The sequence below is a fragment of the Anguilla rostrata genome, chromosome 2 (assembly GCF_018555375.3).
Source record: "Anguilla rostrata isolate EN2019 chromosome 2, ASM1855537v3, whole genome shotgun sequence".
NCBI lineage: Eukaryota > Metazoa > Chordata > Actinopteri > Anguilliformes > Anguillidae > Anguilla > Anguilla rostrata.
The window spans coordinates 59,845,550-59,861,713 of NC_057934.1; the positions used below are offsets into that span (position 1 = coordinate 59,845,550).

Below are 16,164 nucleotides of genomic sequence, written 5' to 3' on the forward strand. Positions count from 1 at the left end.
ATAGGACACCACCTTTCCAACAAGTCAGTTCATCAAATTTCTGCCCTGCTAGAGCTGCTCCAGTCAGCTGTAAGTGCTGTTATTGTGAAGTGGAAATGTATAGGAGCAACAACAGATCAGTCACAAAGCGATAGGCCACACAAGCTCACAGAACGAGACCGGCAAGTGCTGAAGCGTATAGCGTGTAAAAATCGTCTTTCCTCGGTTGCAAAACTCACTACAAAGTTCCAAATTACCTCTGGTCGAGCAGCCGTACATAAGCCTAAGCCTAACTAGGCTGAAGTTGTATGAAGCACAATCGCCACTCTGGAGCAGTGGAAACGTGATCTCTGGAGTGATGAATCACGCTTCACTATCTGACAATCTAGTTTTGGCGAATTGGCAAACGATGAACCTTACTGAAAACAGAGGTCTGTGGGAAGGAGACCCTGAGGCATGAGGTGCTGAACGAAGCTTTCAGAGTAGAGGATGAGTCTGAGGAAGAGGAGCGTGGCATGCTGGGAAAAAAGACACTAAGGAGAGAGGCTGAAGTGAGAGGCACAGGGGAACAGAAGGTTTGCTTTTAGTCTCTCTGTGATAGTCTCTTAATCTGTGTCAATCTGTATGTGAGTGAGTGAGTGAGGTAGTGTGAGAGAGTGAGAGGGTGTGTGAGAGAGAGAGAGAGAGAGAGAGAGAAAGAGACAGAGAGAGAACCTCTGTACAGGAAGGAGGCATAGGGAAAAGGTGGGAGGACTTGGGTAAACACTATGGGAACATAAAATTGTGTAAAATTGGCATTCTGTTGTAAATGTGATAAGGCCAATCCGTCCACGAGTCTACTGTGCGTTCTTCAAACGAGGGATTTTTTGATCTTGTTTACGACTGCTATCTACTGTCATCTAGTGGCCATTTCTGAAGTGTGTGATACCACTGGCCTTTCATCAGTGTTTTGAAACAAATTCCCCTGATTGGTATTATTTAAAAGACACAAGAAGATTATCTGAATTCAAATTAAATGCAAATAGCCTGTTTAGTTAGTCAAATCACAAACACATTTTCACATCCTTGCAATACGGGATGGACATTTGGTGGAAGCCAGAGACAGACAGTAGCTACAGATGTGGATGCATGCAGTTGGCAGTAATGTCTGTAAAATTACATTTTTGGGATTTTTTTGGGCTCAAATTGGTCTGTGCATTTTAACAAATCAGGGATTCTTATTGTGAAAATCAATGTGTAAGTGTCTGATAAAGAATGGTAAAATTCAGGAAATAATAGAAATAAAATACAATAACCCTCAGGCCCCAGACAGCATTTAAAATCGGTGATTTCAGATGACACGCAGAACACCTTCTCCTTTTGAGGTTCATGAGGAAATACAGCACATCCTATGAAACGATATGTAAATCAAATCCAACATTTTTGGGAACTGATCTCAGTAGGACCTTGCTGCATAGATGAAGGGTCATTACGAAGTGAATAAGCATTTAGTGGGTGCTGCAGTCTTACAAAAGTAATGAATGAATGATTGAATTAACGAAACAATGCATTCAAATGTATTCATAAACAATTAACCAAAATGAATGAAAAAATACATGTCATATAGTATTGCACAAACTACCAATTACCTCACACTGAAAGTATTTGAACCAAAGAAAAGCTACCCTAAAGATAAATGTATCCTGCAAAACTACAACTACTCCAAAAGCATTGTTCAAACCTCTTTGTATAAAAATGATCAAAAAATCATATGTCCCTAACATGATGCACATATGAGCAATGCCTTCAGTTTGCCCATGGGGAGAATCACTATACACTTTACCACTGTGGGTGTAACTACCAATGTGTGGCAATTGGCAGTCGACATCTGAAGTGGAGCAGAGTAATTCTCACCGGTCAGGCTTAGAGGGAAAGCAATGAGAGAGAGGAGGCGGTATATGGTCAAAGGGATTATAAAAAATAAAAATAAAAAATGTTTTGAGGCCAAAAGTAGTTGGTAGTTCCTGCTGTTAATTGCACCTCAAAATGATAAAAATATAATTAACTACTACAGCCAATAGGATACACAAATTTGAATGTAGTTGAACTACCAATGAACTTCTGCAAAATGTAAATAAGCAACTAGTTTAACTGCCCCCAACGCTGTATATATCCCAGCGCACATACCCATGAAGGGAAGAGATGACAGTCAACATGAAACTGGGTCACATATAAAAACAGAAAATCTTTGCTAAAATTAGACAATCGCATAAAGCTTAGTGATGATGCAATAGGTGTGCTTTGGCCTCCATTTCTTGAATCTGACTCTCACATCACTTGAAATAAAATGGATTTGCAGAGCTTAGTGACTGGGGTTTCATGGATTCCATGATGGGAAATACATTTTACAATTTTACAAATATATCTTTGATCTAATCAATTGCTTTTGGAGAAAATATAGTTTCCGTTAAGGAACAGCATCACGTTGATGGTCTCCAGCTCTAGGCGAAGCCGCTGAAGACTGTAGACTTGGCCAGCCCTGGAGAAAGCTCGCACGGTGGGGGCGCACGTGGAGACGATCCCAAGGTACCTCCGAGCTGCTCTCTGGAGATTTGGGAATTCCTTATTTTGGAACTTCCACCAGAACAGGGGGTTCCAGTCCCGTGGGATTGCCTCTTTGAGGGCGTATCTGCGCAATTCTTCTTCACATTCACACCTTTCCCACAATCCACCAGGGCAATCGTTTGGAGAGAAGGGATTAGTGCACGTTGATTGGCCTGCCTTGCCGGAATTGAGTATTTCATCGAGCAATCGTTTTCTTCTCCTCTGGTCTGTACTGCCATCGGGAGACAGAAGGACGTTTTTAAATCTTGCATCCAAAGTTGTGCTAGCTGCCAGTTTATAGTTATTTTCTATATCTGTAACTCGTTTTGCGAACTTTCCTGCCAGCTGTTCTGCTACTTGGTTCCTGTTCTGTGTCAGCATTCCCAGTTTTTCCTTTAGGAGTTTCGCCACGGGAATAATCCAGGAAACGGAGACGTACATCTGTTGTGACATTCCATTTATGGCTTCTTCGAAAAGTCGAAGAGCAGACACAATGTTGCTAATTATTGACAGTTCGCGATCATTTAGAATGAGAGATTTCTCACCACTGTGGGAGAGCATTGTGTTGATAGCATTGTGTTGCTGCAAGAGCTTCTCCAGCATGTAGAATGTAGAATTCCACCTGGTTTCCTCGGATAGCATTAGCTCATACGGAGGCAGTGAATCCTTTAGCTTGCCTGTGGCATTGCAGTTCTGGTGGAGGAACCTCACGACTTGTCGACACTTCTTCAGAAGTGCTTCACAGGCCGGGACGCCCTTCAACGCATCCTTGAACACAAGGTCCAAAGTATGTGCAAAACAAGGAAAGTATGTCCAACCTGAACTATGCAGCAACACATTAGGCCCATTCATAACCACAGCATGGACCTTTTCTCTAATTTCCCATTCTTTTGAAATTGTCTGCAGTTGGTTGACAATTTCTTCCCCTGTATTTTTACCAGTGCAGTCTTTTGTTTCCAGCACGTAGGATTTCAGCTCCCAGTCGTGGTCGATGAAATGGCAGCTCACTGTCTGATAGAACTCTGTTCCTCTTGTCCACATCTCTGACGTCAGGACAACATCATTCGCAGAGTAGAGGGATGCTTTCACCTCTTTTTTTACTGATTCATACAGCTGTAGGAGTTCTGAGTGTAAAGTAGATATCCCTTTTGGAATACTATGGCCAGGATTCAGTGCTCTCATAAACTGCCGAAATCCAGTGCCCTCAATTATAGACAAGGGTTGCAGGTCTGTCACGATCATCCGGACTAGAGGGCTTGATTTGTGCCGTTCTTTTGAAGGTCCACCTGAAACTGAAAAAATTTAATTACAACATTTTAGCTTGTGTTTGCAAAGAAAGAAGCTATTGTAAAGACGCAATCAGTCACCTATCTGGCAATCTGTTCTACTACACCAGGAAGCTTCTAGTGGCGCTAAATTTGCATACAAGTATGTAGAATTCAGTCTACATACTGTTGATTGGACTCGGCAATGATGACTGGTGGAGAGAGCACAAGCACCTGAGTTGAATTAAAACCAGCCCAGGTACTTAAAGGTGTGTTGCCCTCCAGAGATCGAGGCCAAGACTGGGAGAGCACACATCGAGAGAGCGAGTCTGTTTTGAGTTTTGTCAGTCCAAGCACAAAAAGAAAAGAAACCGCAGCTGAAAAGCTGGAGGAGAGCTGAAAAGCTGTTGCTTAGTTTTGCTTTTTATTGTCTTTGTTGCTTTAGTTTGTTGTATTTCCCAGAACCCATGAGCGGTTTTATTCATTTGATTTTGTGTTGGTGTGGGTGCGCTCTCTCTCTTTCTCTCCATGGGCAAACAACGGTGCACACCGGTACGTGACACAGTAATGACTGCCTAACCACAAATAAATTCTGTCATACCTCTTGTGGTAGATCGTGGTATCAGAAGCAAATAATAGCAAATACTTACCATCTGGCTGAAGGGTCTTATCTTTAGTATCATTCTCATGGGGACGACTCCTGGCAGACCTGCTGTATGAATGGGGGCCACTGAAGGTGCTGCCCCCTTCAAACAAATGTTTCTGTGTTCAATATATTTAGGAGTGTCCCAAAGGGCGCTCTTGATAAAGATTAGCAAAAATGGCTATTTAAAGTAAACCCAGGTAAGCAGTTATATTTTATTGGAAAACAATATTCTGTCATAAATTTGCTCCAACAAAAACCGGTAAATTGGCACAATTAAACATTCTTATGAAATGAAATTTTACTAAATTAAATCTGCATTAACAATGTACTGTTCTACATTCTTCTGAGTCCTAAGGAATTGCATTCTGACCTTCCAAGGGATCCTGTTTCACTGGGGTATGAAAATGAGGTGAGCCGTATGGAAATCCAGTTCACATCCATTACCATGGGGAAAGGCAAACATATAAAAAAAGACGAAGAGTTGTTGACCTGCACATACTGTATCAGGAAATAGCTGCCAAAAAACTGCATGTAAATTACTAGTATTGCTGAAATAATGAAGAGGTTAAAGAACACTTGAACGGTGGTACACCTGCTTGTTAGAAGACTTCTATCAATCAAGCCCCCACGCAGAGGGCCAAAGATTGTTAGGGAAACTAAAAACCAATGGCAACAGTTGAACAGTTATAGAACTTGGCTGCATCACCAAGTCTGCCATTCTACAATTAAATGTCAACTGTTATTGTCAATTACTTTTATAATATGGATGTGACCTACCCCTTTGTTGTTCATATGGGCCTTTTGCACGTTGAAAATGGCCCCTTGAGGCACTGTTTTCTGTAAAATAAATACAAATGTAATCAGCACAAATTCTGGAATGGAGTGGAGAAACCAAGAAGGGAATGCAAAGAGCTCTTGAAAAAAGCCCAGTCTTGTCAAGTTCAGTCTAGTCCCTTGTGGCAAACAAATGTTTGTTATATGGTTTGTAATTCAATAAATGTGCATATGTTAATTGAATTCTTGTCCACCTAATGTTAAAAAAATAAAAATAAAACTACAGGTGGCCTTACACTTTTGGACTGTACTGTGTATGTGTGTGCATGTACACACACACACACACACACATATATATATGTGGGTATATATATATATATATGGTTTAATAAATATGGATCCAGTCACAGACAGTTGATGGCGTACGCTGAAATACGTGATTTTCATTTATCTCATTACATTGTCTGTAACAGTGTCAGCACTCATCAGGTATGAACAAATACATAACAGTCAAGTGTTGACAGTTCAATTTATATCTGAGTTAAAACAGAAGGGTTTCTGTTATCAGTGGGTTTCTTGCTTCTACAATGCTACAGAGTCTAGAAAAATAGAAAAATCTTACGTTAATAAATTAATCACAACAGTCCTATACTGATCTCATAAATGGCAGACCTCTACAAGACAACATAAATAAGTCCCCCACAAATGTATTTATGCTTTAGTTTAAGCACATTTACATAGCACTGAAGTGAATTTGGGCAAATGACAGTACTCACTAGAATATTTTCTCTTATTCATCTCAGTAGTTCCAGTTTAGCTGTTTGTGTTCACACCTGCAACCAAATGAGTGAGTGGCAAGACTGCAGGAGTGGGCTCCAGCTTAATAAGTGAGCAACAATATCAACATAATAATAATAATTATTATTATAATAATCATCATCATCATCATCATCATCATCATCATAATAAATACATGAACTTTAGGTTTCATACATAAAGAAATTCACAGTGAAAACAGAAAAGGAAGAAAATGTTCAGTGTACAAAACAATTAAATACAATTATTAAAATACATTCAAATAACTGGATATTAAAGAATAGATTTCCTTTTGGATAATGTTATATGTATGGCAAATATATATTTGCCATACATATAACATAACAAATACATATTTGACCAAGGTCTGATGTGCACACACATGCACACACGCACACGCGCACACACACACACACACACACACACATACACACACACACGCACCACGCACACACATGCACCACAGCACCACACACACATGCACACACAGTTTGTGTGTATAAATAAAAATACACTTGTCCAGGTTGTACAGAATTGGCCACTGGAACACACAAAACTTTACTTTGAGTAGATCTCAAAGTTGTGTTTGGCCAATAATACAGTAAAAGACGGAACTTGCTTTCCAAACTTCTGCCTTTTAAACAACAGTCTAGTTATATTTGTGAGGAACTGCAAGTGGGATTTTTTATTGAAGGATTACTCCAGTTGTCAGGATTGCATTCACTGGAATTATTTTTTGTTATTGTTTTTGTGTTGAAGAGAAAATGTCATTGGTTGATATAAAAATGTCCTTGCATATTAAAATACCTGTCTCAATTTTTTGTTCTTTTTGGAAAAATTTCTGGCTGTCCTGCAGTTCTGTATTCTTTTTTTTTTTGTCTAAACTGAATGTACACACCGAAGAGGACGAGTCCGTACTGGCAGTTTCTGAGTAATAAATAGTTATGATCGGCTGCCGATGCAGTAAAAAATGCTCTTCACTTCTGTGCGATGCTCTGGACAAGAGTTTCTGCTAAATTATTGTAAAGTGATGTAATGACTTAGTGTTTCTATTGACTACACTTTTATTTTCTTTTCTTTTTTTGCAGTGTACAATGTGTGTTCAAATGGCGATCCATTAAGAACGTTAAGGTCACGTTTAAAAAAAAAAACAATAAACTTTGAAACCTGTTATAAAACTAACTTGTAACCAAAGCAGTGACTTAAGAACGGTAGAAATATGTGCTGTCTTCGGCACATGTTGATCCAAGAAATGATTTCTTTGGTAGAATTAAAAATTTACTCTTACCAGTTAGTTGAAAAGAGTTTCAGTATCAACCTGTGGCAAAATTCTGCCAAATTTATTAATGTTTCTAGCACATTTACCAATATTTACATCTGTTCTGTTTGTACTGTGTATGTAATGTAGTTCAGTGATCACTGAATCCGAAGTGCCTACACTAGTTCCTTGTTAGAAATCGCAGTGCAATCTCACACCGCTTTCAAATCTAAAATAGATTGAAGATAAATCGTCGCCAAAAAACAAGTCACAACAACATTGATTTCATTATTTTCTGCACTGACCTGCTGGGTGATGGATCTCTCCTGTGCTGCTTCCTGGTTTGCTCTCCAGACTGCATTTGTGCATTTAAATCTGCACCTCTGGTTTCGGTTGTGATGAAGTGAAAGTAATTATTGTTTCTGTCCCAGAGTGCACCTGGTTGTCATACCGGTTTTCAGAAGGTGGGTGGACACTCTACTTTGTGCAGAAGGATGGTGTCAAATGTCAGGATCCCTTTCATTTAAAATGAAGAGGAGGCATCATGATTGGTATAAAATATTCCGGCCTTACTTTAGGAATTTTATTCCTCTTGGTCTAGCAGTTATATATCTTATGAAATCATTCTGGTATAGTCAGTGTTCTGATAGTATGAATAGTATCATGACAGTATACCAGCTAATGGAAACTCTAACACTTCAATGGAATTTATATATGAAATATAAATATATAATGCTATTCATTTAGTTAAATGATAATGTATGTATATATATATATATATATATATATATATATATATTTATATACATACATTATTGTGCCTGTCCCTGAGTCAACGGGATTGTCGTACCAGATTTCAGAAGGTGGGTGGAAACTCAGCTTTGCATTGAAGGATGACATGTCAAGATGTCAGAATCTTTTTCATTTAAAATTATTTTAATTTTTTATTTTTTTGGGGGGGTGAAGAGGTGGATATGCACCACACCCATTGCTAACAGGTGCATCTTATCAAACATACAGCCTTGCAATCTCCATTGACAAACATTGGTAGTAGAACAGGTCATACAGAAGAGCTCATTAACTTTCAATGTCGCACTGTCATGGGACACCACGTTTCCAAGAAGTCAGTTCATTAAATTTCTGCCCTGCTAGAGCTGCTCCAGTCAGCTGTAAGTGCTGTTATTGTGAAGTGGAAACATAGCCACAACAACAGATCAGCCGCAAAGCAGAAGGCCACACAAGATCACAGAATGGGACCGCTGAGTACTGAAGCATGTAGCGTGTAAAAATCAGTTACAAACTACTTCTGGAAACAATGTCAGCACAAGAACTGTTTGTCAAGAGCTTCATGAAATGGGTTTCCATGGCCGAGCAGCCGTACATAAGCCTACGATGACCAATAATGGTCTGGGGCTGTTTTTCTTGGTTTGGGCTAGGCCCCTTCGTTCCAATGAAGGGAAATCGTACTGTTTCAGCATACAATGACATTCTAGAAAGTTGTGCACTTCCAACTTTGTGACAACAGTTTGGGAAAGGTCCTTTGCTGTTTCAGCATCACAGCGAGGTACATAAATAAATGGTTTGCTGAGTTTGGTGAGGAAGAACTTGACTGGCTTGCACAGAGCACTGTCCTCTGCCTCATCAAACTCTTTTGGGATGAATTGGAATGCCAAATGCAGCCTTACGCCCAACATCAGTGCCCAACTTCACTAATGCTCTTGTGGCGGAATGGAAGTGAATCCCCACAGCCATGTCTCAACATATACTGGAAATCTTCCAGTATATGGAATGGGATGTTCAACAAGAACATATGGATGTGATGTTCAGGTGTCCACATACTTTTGGAAATGTAGAGTATATACTGTATCTCATAAAAAACACGTTTTCAATGTACAAAAATGCCAAGTTACAAGACATACACATACACATACAAGACATACCCCGTCTATAACTCATTCATTCAGACTGCCAAAATCCAGGCCTGCCATTAAAAGTATTGATATCAAAATGACGCCAAGTTACAGTACTGCAAACAATATAGACTATCTTGCCTCACCGAAATTAAATAAGATGTATTCCAAAGCAATGCTACCCAATATTTCCTCAATTCTTTCAAGTCACTTGGCCCTGTGTGTATAAGCATGCAGTACATGGACAGGCCAAACATATGTGTGGATGGCTTTCTCACAGTCAAGATTGATTGAATAGGCATGTATATGGCGAATTTGTATTGGTATGTATGTATTTCCCTGCCCAGTCTTGCTTTTGCGTGAATGATAGTATGTTTCTTGGTATAAGTGTGTGTTCGTAAATGTGAATGTAACATGCTGCGAGGGAAATGTCCCCATGGGGATAAAGAAGTTCTCTATGTGCAATATGTATTTTACATGCAGTATTTATTGTACGTAGCAAATGTACAATAACTTGTACATTTACTCAAATTCAGTTGAGAAGCAAGTATAAACATATGTTTTCTGGAGAAATATGCTTCCTGTAGTTACTCACCAGCAGTTTTCTACATGAATTTCAATGTGTTCCATGAAGCAATTCACAGGGCCAAGTGACTTGAAAGAATTGAGGAAATATTGGGTAGCATTGCTTTGGAATATATCTTATTTAATTTCGGTGAGGCAAGATAGTCTATATTGTTTGTAGTACTGTAACTTGGCGTCATTTTGATATCAATACTTTTGAGCTAATTTTCTCACTCAAGGTTTTTGTTACTTAAATGTTACGAGAAAAAGAAAAAGCTGTCCAATCATCGATCGCACTGTGTGAAAATCCGTTATCCAATGAAATCGATTCATGGTGCCCTGGAATCTCGTCATAGCTAAGGGGGGGGGGGGATTGGCACAACTGCATTGCGATTCATTAACACGCTAACTAATGGGGGCAAGTGACATCACAGAGGGACCCTTTACTGACTGAAAACATATGTCCTTCATTGCCACAGTTTGCCTGTTTGTTGACTCAGTCCATGACTAATGGGTCTTTTCCTTCCCTGAACCACTGACTAACCAGCAGGGAGTTCCCTTATGTCGTGACATCATTTCGGAGGAAAGATCTGTAAGAGAGAGAGAGAGAGAGAGAGAGAGAGAGAGAGAGAGAGAAACTGACTCTCTTCCCAATGTGTAGCCCTGTCCAAGCCACATCCACAGACAAGCATGCCTCCTGACTTACCTCATGGAGACACAGCCTGTATTTCTCAACACCCAGTTTACCTCAGAACAACGCAAGCCCTACAGACAGCAGTCCTCCATTATGGAGGACAACCTAGCCATGACCTGTGGGTGGCCGAACAGCAGTACTGATACATTCACGTGATATTATCAATCAATCAATCAATATTACTTGTAGCCAATTTTTAACCATGTTTTTTTCCCTCTTCCCTCATATTCTTTTTCAATGGCAATTCTAGACTAATTTCATTGCTTACAAAGCCCTTCATGAATTCTCCAGTGTTTTTTTCACAGTGCAGGCCGCCATATGAGCTTCTCAGTCACTGCAAACAGGAAGCGCACTGTGCACGGCTGACACAGGCAGGCTGTCGAATAGATGCCCGCTAATGAGAGCACCTATTGGCTGATCGAATCCCTCACTTTCTGGCTGATACAACTAGCACTAAGGTGCCACCCTGCACAGCTACCAGGCACAGTCATCATGGCATGGGGTCTGGCATCAAACTGGGCGGACTCCACACCGTGGAGCCTAGTACCCTCGCGAGATGCAAGGTCATTGGTGCAAAAGACAAAACGTTGGTTATGACATAACTGGAATTCAGTCACATGCTCTGCGTGGTTCCATAGTGTTTCCACGGTACCTCTGACCTCACTCCTGGACTGCGTGTGCAGTAAGACGTTCAACTTGGACAGGTCGCCCAGACAATTTTTTTCAGATATTTTTGTATTATTTTTTTTATTTTTTTTTTTAATCAGCAATCTAACAGTCAAGCCTTTTGGCTTTCTTTCACATGCCATTGTTATTGTTGGCATTGGATCTCCCCCAACGGCAACTCCTTGTTGTTTCTCCACTTTACCAGTAGAGGGAGGTCTTGGATCTCTTTGGCACTTCCCGCCAAATTCCTGGACTGGGCTTGTGCTGTGTCCAAGAGGTAATGAAGAAATGTGGAAAGCATTAGACAACCTGCCAGATGAACACACATACAGCACTCAGAGGGGGGAGGGCAGGATTCTGGGACAGCGGGCGGGAATAGAATGAGTGTCTCTGTTCATTGCCCCGTACCCCCGACCCCCCCTCCACACCCCATCCCCTCCTCTACATCACACAGCCCCCCTCCTCCAAAACTCTGTCTCCCCCATGTGCTTGCTTGGCGAGAAACTTGGTCATTTTTAGAGCTAATCGGGCACAAAGCGGAACATTTTATGTCAGTGGAAATGAGGGTGAAATGAAGACTTGGTGCTTAATGAGAAGGAATGCAGTGAGAAGCCTCTTGAGAAGGAGCTCTACCTCATTCGCCAAAAACTTATAGAGAAGTAGCTCTACCTCACTCCCCAAAAACCCTCCGAACACCAGCTAAAAATCAGTCTTTCCTCCGTGTCTGGAGAGCCTCGATGATGCGGTCACCTGGACTTTTCTCACGTGTAAGTCGGACGTAAACCAGCTGCAGACTGATTTCTGAGCGAGCGCGTCCTCCATTTTGCTGACCATTCAGCTTGAGTCGTAGCCCTGGGAAACGTGCTTCGCCTGACCCGCTTCTGTGAGTGGCTGGCTGAATATGTTGCATTAAAAAAAATGCGTCAAATTTAAAAATTTGAAAACTACCCAACCCACCCCGAGTAAGGGCCATTTGCTAAACAGGGCAGAGTGGAAAGTCAGTCGAAGAGATCCGTTTAGCTGAGGTGTACAGGGTGAGTTTGACCGGCTTCTGCCCTAGAATGACAGCTCCACAGCGGAGGGTCCATTTATGGATATTAGGGAACAGCGAAAGCCCTCTCTCTTGGCAGGCGAGGCTTAAATCTCTGGACTGGTGTAAATGATGGCCGCTGCGGCGGGAGACAGGGACAGAAGGAGGAACGGGTCTCTGGCGCTCGTGCCGTTGGGATACGGCATTCTTTTGGAGGACCCGGGCTGCCCTCTGACTGTGTGCGGACTCTAACGGGGGGCGGGGCTTTGTCAGCTCACCTCCCCGCCGTTTCGCTACGATATTTTTTCCTCTCGGAAACGAACTAATGGACTCATTCGGCCTCCTCCGTCCGATGTTCGCCCTCTTCGTTCACTGAGTCAGGGAGGTCTGTTTGAGTCTTTCTGACGGACTCTGCGTGTTAACATGACTGAGCGGGACATTCAAAGAGCGATTCTTTTTTGTTGTTGTATGACCTCGGGGCCCAGTTTCCCCGTCCCGCGCAGAGAAAGAGGCTTTTGTGCGCGCTCGTGTCTGAGCCCGAGCCGCTTTGACACGGCCTCTTTCACACGCACCAGGATTAAAACTGTTCTCCTGCTGGAGCGCAGTCAGATCTGCCGCAGGGCAGCGGCTCCCTAGACTTTCGCAGCCTGACGCCCTGCAGGGAACAAAAGCCCTCAGATCTGAGACACCCAGGAAATATCCGGAAAGCCATGCATGATCTTGTAAATGGCTGTAGCTTCCTTGGCTTGAATGCCAGTCGGCAGTGTGTGGCCAAGCTATGGCACCGTCACTGGACAGAACGCTAACGTGCCAGCCGCTCTCTGAAAACACACTGCATCATCGGTTACTATGTAAATCCTATTAATAGCTGGCCTTCTGTGTTTGTTTCACGAAGCTTTCTGCAACAGTTTGTGTGTCTGTGTGTATCTGTGTGCATGTGAGTGTGTGTGTGAGTGTGTGTGCGTGTACGTGTGAGTGTGTGTGCCTGTACATGTGCGTACGCACGTGTGTGTGTGCGTGTGTGTGCGTGTGCATGTGTGTGTGCTTGTGTGCGTGCGAGTGAGTGTGTGTGCGCGCGTGAGTGTGTGCTTGTGTGTGAGTATGTGTGCGTGTGCGCGTGTGAGTGAGTGTGTGTGGAGTTCACCTTCAGGGTGGCAGCCAGTCTGCAATCATCACTTGTGAGGACGACCGGCACGTTCGTCCCACAGAGGACCTGATGGGTGGGAGCAGCTGGCTTGAGAGGAGGGAGGGAGAGGAGGGCGGTGTTTCAGCTGGATAGAGGTCCTACCGGATTACTTTGGCTCACAGAAAGATGACAGATGTGAAGTTTTTGTTGGAGCTGCTCAGTGCTCTGAATATACAGTGAAGGCGGGCTAGGGCAGTGATCTGTGAAGGGGGATATTTTTTATGTTACGGGTGTTGGTAAAATGGCATAGATCAGGGGTTGTCAACCTTTTCTCGTCCAGAGACCCCCCACCCAGGCTCATCAAGTCATCCAGAGGACCCCCATCATAAGTTAAAAAGGGGTTATATTTTTTTAAATGGAGATTCTGTGCATATGCCAACTGGCTACGGACCCCCTACAGTACCATCATGGAGCCTGAGACGTCTGGGGAGCCCCTGTTAAAAAACCCAGGCCATAAATGTTCAAATGATCAGGGCAGAGCCAAGATTAATCCTTGAGCCTGTCCCTCATTGCTGCTATGGGACATGACCTGAGCATCTTGAAAAAAATGAAAAAAAGACACATGTAGTCATGGTGAGAAAGGATTGAACCTGTACATGTAAAGCAACAGCAACCGTGTCACCTGGGCAGTCAACCTTTGGGTCGGGAGAGAGGGGAACATTGAAAGTCTCCGCCTGTTCCCTTTCTGTTCCGCGGCTCTCGTTCCCGTTTGCTCGGACAGAGGAATTAGCGTCCCAGAAACCAAAAATAAAAAATAAAAATGCATATCCTTCTTGGTCTGGGTTTGGAGCTCAGTGTGGAATCTATGTTTACAGTTCAGGAGAAGAGCTGGTCCGTGTGCCCAAAGCCTGGAGAGACGAGACTCCTTTAACTTGTGTAGGAGAATGAGTAAACAACTGGTCTTGTAACCTGAAGGGCACAGGTTCGATTCCTTGGTAGGACACTGCCGTTGTACCCGTAAACAAGGTACTTAGCCTGCATTGCGCTTCAGTATACATCCAGCTGTGTAAATGGATGCATTGTTAATGCTATGTAATTGTTGTGTAAGTCGCTCTGGATAAGAGCGTCCGCTAAACGCCTGTAATGTAATGTAATGTAATGTTACTTCACATTTACTCTTAAGCAGGCACTCCCATTCAGAGTGACTTACATAAGTGCACACATAAAGATTTTAGCCAACGACTGGAGCACAAACGATAGCAGCTGTTAAATACTTAACTTATTTCTGAGCTGGAACTGCATAAACCTAAGAACACAAAGTCAGGTCCCGTACTAGGTGCAAGAGAGGGACTGAGGTCCCATGCTAGGTGCAGAGGTGGGTAACCCGGCTTCAAAGAGTAAAAAGACTGACCATGTATTTGCTCCACCACCATGCACTAAACCAGCTGATTCTAATTAGCATAACTCTTTAGCATGATAGGAGAACTAATTGTTGTAATCAGCTGGTTTAGTGCATGTTGGTGGAGCAAATACATGGTCAGTCTTTTTACTCTTTGAAGCCGGGTTACCGACTTTTGACTAGGTGCAAGAATGGGACTGAGCTTCATGCAATAAATGGCTTTGAGGATGCAGTTCAAAAAAAAAAAATTTCAAAGTCCAGCATTAGTTTAGCCGAGATGCAATAGAAACAGGTGTGTTTTCGGTCTGAAGCAATAATTCTGCTGTCTTAAATATAGCCATTACTCATTCCACTGAGGGGGAGGAGAAGCGGGGGCGGTTTGGTGTGGGTTTAAAATGGCCTCTGCACACTTAAAAGAATGTAAACATTTAGTCCAATATGACTGGCAAAGGTGAATTTAAAAAGCCGGGGTAATTAATCAATTAATCACCACAAGCAAGACTGCAGTCAAACGGATCCGGCAGAAGAGGCCATGCAGTAATGGAATGCAAGGGGGAAAAAAACAACAACAAATAAAATACCTGTGAAGGACAGCATGACATAGGAGAGAGAGAGAGAAAGAAAAAGAGAGAGAAAGAGAGAGGGAAGGAGTGGGCTTCATGTTAGAAGTGTGCAAAGTGTGCAATGTATGCCAAAGTTATCGGTGGGACCATCTTATGGCAGGGAGTGTTCTTGTGGAACAGTCCCAGAGTGTGCAGCACAGGGGTGTGGAGTGTGGAGCAGGGGCTGGTTTTGAGGGCCGGGTCGGGACTGCAGCCCTGCGTCTGGGCCAAGCGAGAATTCCTCAGCCTGTCTGGAGCTCTGAGTACTGGCAGGAGGAGAGAGGAGGGACCTCCGCACACACACACACACACACGCATGCACGCACACGCAAACGCACACTCACACGCACCCACACACACACACACACACTCAAATGCACACTCACACACACACAAACACACACACACACACACACAGTATTCCAGCATAAAAAACCAAACCTGCACAGCATAAATGCCTATCTGTATACAAATGCAGTCACTCCTTAATATATTCCTGATGTCATTTGTTTGATCACATTAGGGAAAGAGTACTATTGCTTTCCCAGACAAAATTGTTAGAACAATTTTTAAAAGAGAGACAAAAACTATACCATAATCTTCTACTGTACAGTCCTGTCAAGAGTTTTATTGTTTCCATGGTGTTTTGAGTCTTTCTGAATATCTGCGGCTGTGTCCCAAATGACTCACTTGTTCACTAATTCACTATTCCCTATATAGTGGAAAATATGTAGCACACTACATAGGGAGTGAGCGGCAGAACGAATGTTTGCTTTGGGACACTGTTGTCATCACCCTGCGCCGCTACTATCTTTTGAATATCTGTCGCACAATAACGGAAATTGCATTCGT

The 16,164-nt window shown here is 42.6% G+C and overlaps 1 protein-coding gene across 4 annotated transcripts; it reads right to left on the bottom strand.

Annotated features, from left to right (window-relative positions):
- Positions 1-990: 990 nt before the first annotated feature.
- Positions 991-7,814, bottom strand: si:ch211-152f22.4 (zinc finger BED domain-containing protein 4). 4 transcript variants are annotated; one of them, XM_064323512.1, is made up of 5 exons: positions 7,627-7,814; positions 6,024-6,080; positions 4,844-5,310; positions 4,478-4,573; positions 991-3,848 (listed from the first exon to the last, which is right to left on the bottom strand). In XM_064323512.1, the coding sequence occupies exon 5, from the start codon at positions 3,802-3,804 to the stop codon at positions 2,395-2,397; it is 1,410 nt and encodes a 469-aa protein (XP_064179582.1). In that variant the 5' UTR covers positions 3,805-3,848; positions 4,478-4,573; positions 4,844-5,310; positions 6,024-6,080; positions 7,627-7,814; the 3' UTR covers positions 991-2,394. The 4 variants fall into 4 exon arrangements, with proteins under 4 accessions (XP_064179582.1, XP_064179580.1, XP_064179583.1 ...); XM_064323510.1 differs by having other exon boundaries at positions 991-3,854; positions 7,627-7,813; XM_064323513.1 differs by lacking the exons at positions 4,844-5,310; positions 6,024-6,080; positions 7,627-7,814 and having other exon boundaries at positions 4,478-4,837.
- Positions 7,815-16,164: the final 8,350 nt, after the last annotated feature.